Here is a 1,118-nt window from a genome sequence, read left to right on the forward strand (position 1 = left end):
TGAGTCAGAGCGCCCGGCGGCTCGGCCTCGCGGTGGTGGGGGAAGCGCGCCGGAATCGGGCCGAAATGTACAAATCCTTGCGACCACTGATCTAAATTATTCCTATATATTTACATCTCTTTAAAATAAGTAAATATTATTTTGTTTATTTTAAGAAAGTAATATTGCTGCTGTGATGATGAATGAAGACGGAAATTCTACAATAAGTAATATTATTATTGAAGATTTACGAACAGGTATTAATTTTAGTATCTAAAATTATTATTCTTATGCTTACACTTCATTAAATAAGCTAATTGTAAGTGTAAAAATATGAAATTACATAAAAAGTTTTATTTTTATGTTACGTAAACATTTTTTTTCTGTTATTTTTACAAAATATTAATTACACAAATGCTATTTTTCAGATTACAACGTAATGTTACAAATATTACAAAATCTTTTGGCAACTAGGAAAATAGTAGAACAGCAAAATGAGTTTCTAAAACAATTAGATTCTCGAATTAATATTAATGTTGCTTCAAACGCAGTAATAAATCCAAATATTATACAAAATACGACAAACATAATTCCTACAAAACCTTTTAATAAATATAGAAAATTGTTAGAGTTTGATGATAGCTTAACAGCAAATATAGTCGCATCAAAACAATTGGTAGGAGTTTTTAAGTATATAAAATATACTTGAATAATTTAAAAATAAAATTACATTAAAAATGAAATCCTGTATTACCCGAAACATTAACTGCTTTTATTTCTTGTATAGGAAATGTTCTTCTATTTATTAGGAGGGAATACTGCCCAAGTTCAAAGTAAAAATGGATTGGAGAAACTATTTACCAATAAGCTGGGATGTAAATGCTCTTGGTTTGGCCGCAAGGGAAATTATCAATTGTGCTCATTACGTACAATGGCAATTTTAAGAGGTATGTAAAAGTTACGAATTTTTTAATTTTTATTTCTAACTCTGACTGCGCCGCTGGCAGCGTAAAAGAGTATTACGCATTTCTTTTGTTTGCTACTGTTTTTCGTACTAGCTAAAAAAAGTAAAAGACGAATCTCATATATTTGATAAAAGACCTCACATCCCTGCACCATTCTTATGAAAATATGTCTTT

General features: G+C 29.4%; 1 protein-coding gene across 1 annotated transcript; it reads left to right on the top strand.

The window, feature by feature from the left end:
- Positions 1-178: 178 nt before the first annotated feature.
- LOC108771054 (uncharacterized) lies at positions 179-934 on the top strand. Its single transcript, XM_018522946.1, has 3 exons — positions 179-236; positions 408-655; positions 767-934. Exons 1-3 carry the CDS (start codon positions 179-181, stop codon positions 932-934), a joined length of 474 nt encoding a protein of 157 aa, XP_018378448.1.
- The last annotated feature ends 184 nt before the right edge of the window (positions 935-1,118 follow it).

This window comes from Trachymyrmex cornetzi, unplaced genomic scaffold, assembly GCF_001594075.2.
Source record: "Trachymyrmex cornetzi isolate Tcor2-1 unplaced genomic scaffold, Tcor1.1 scaffold1383, whole genome shotgun sequence".
Taxonomy (NCBI): Eukaryota; Metazoa; Arthropoda; class Insecta; order Hymenoptera; family Formicidae; genus Trachymyrmex; species Trachymyrmex cornetzi.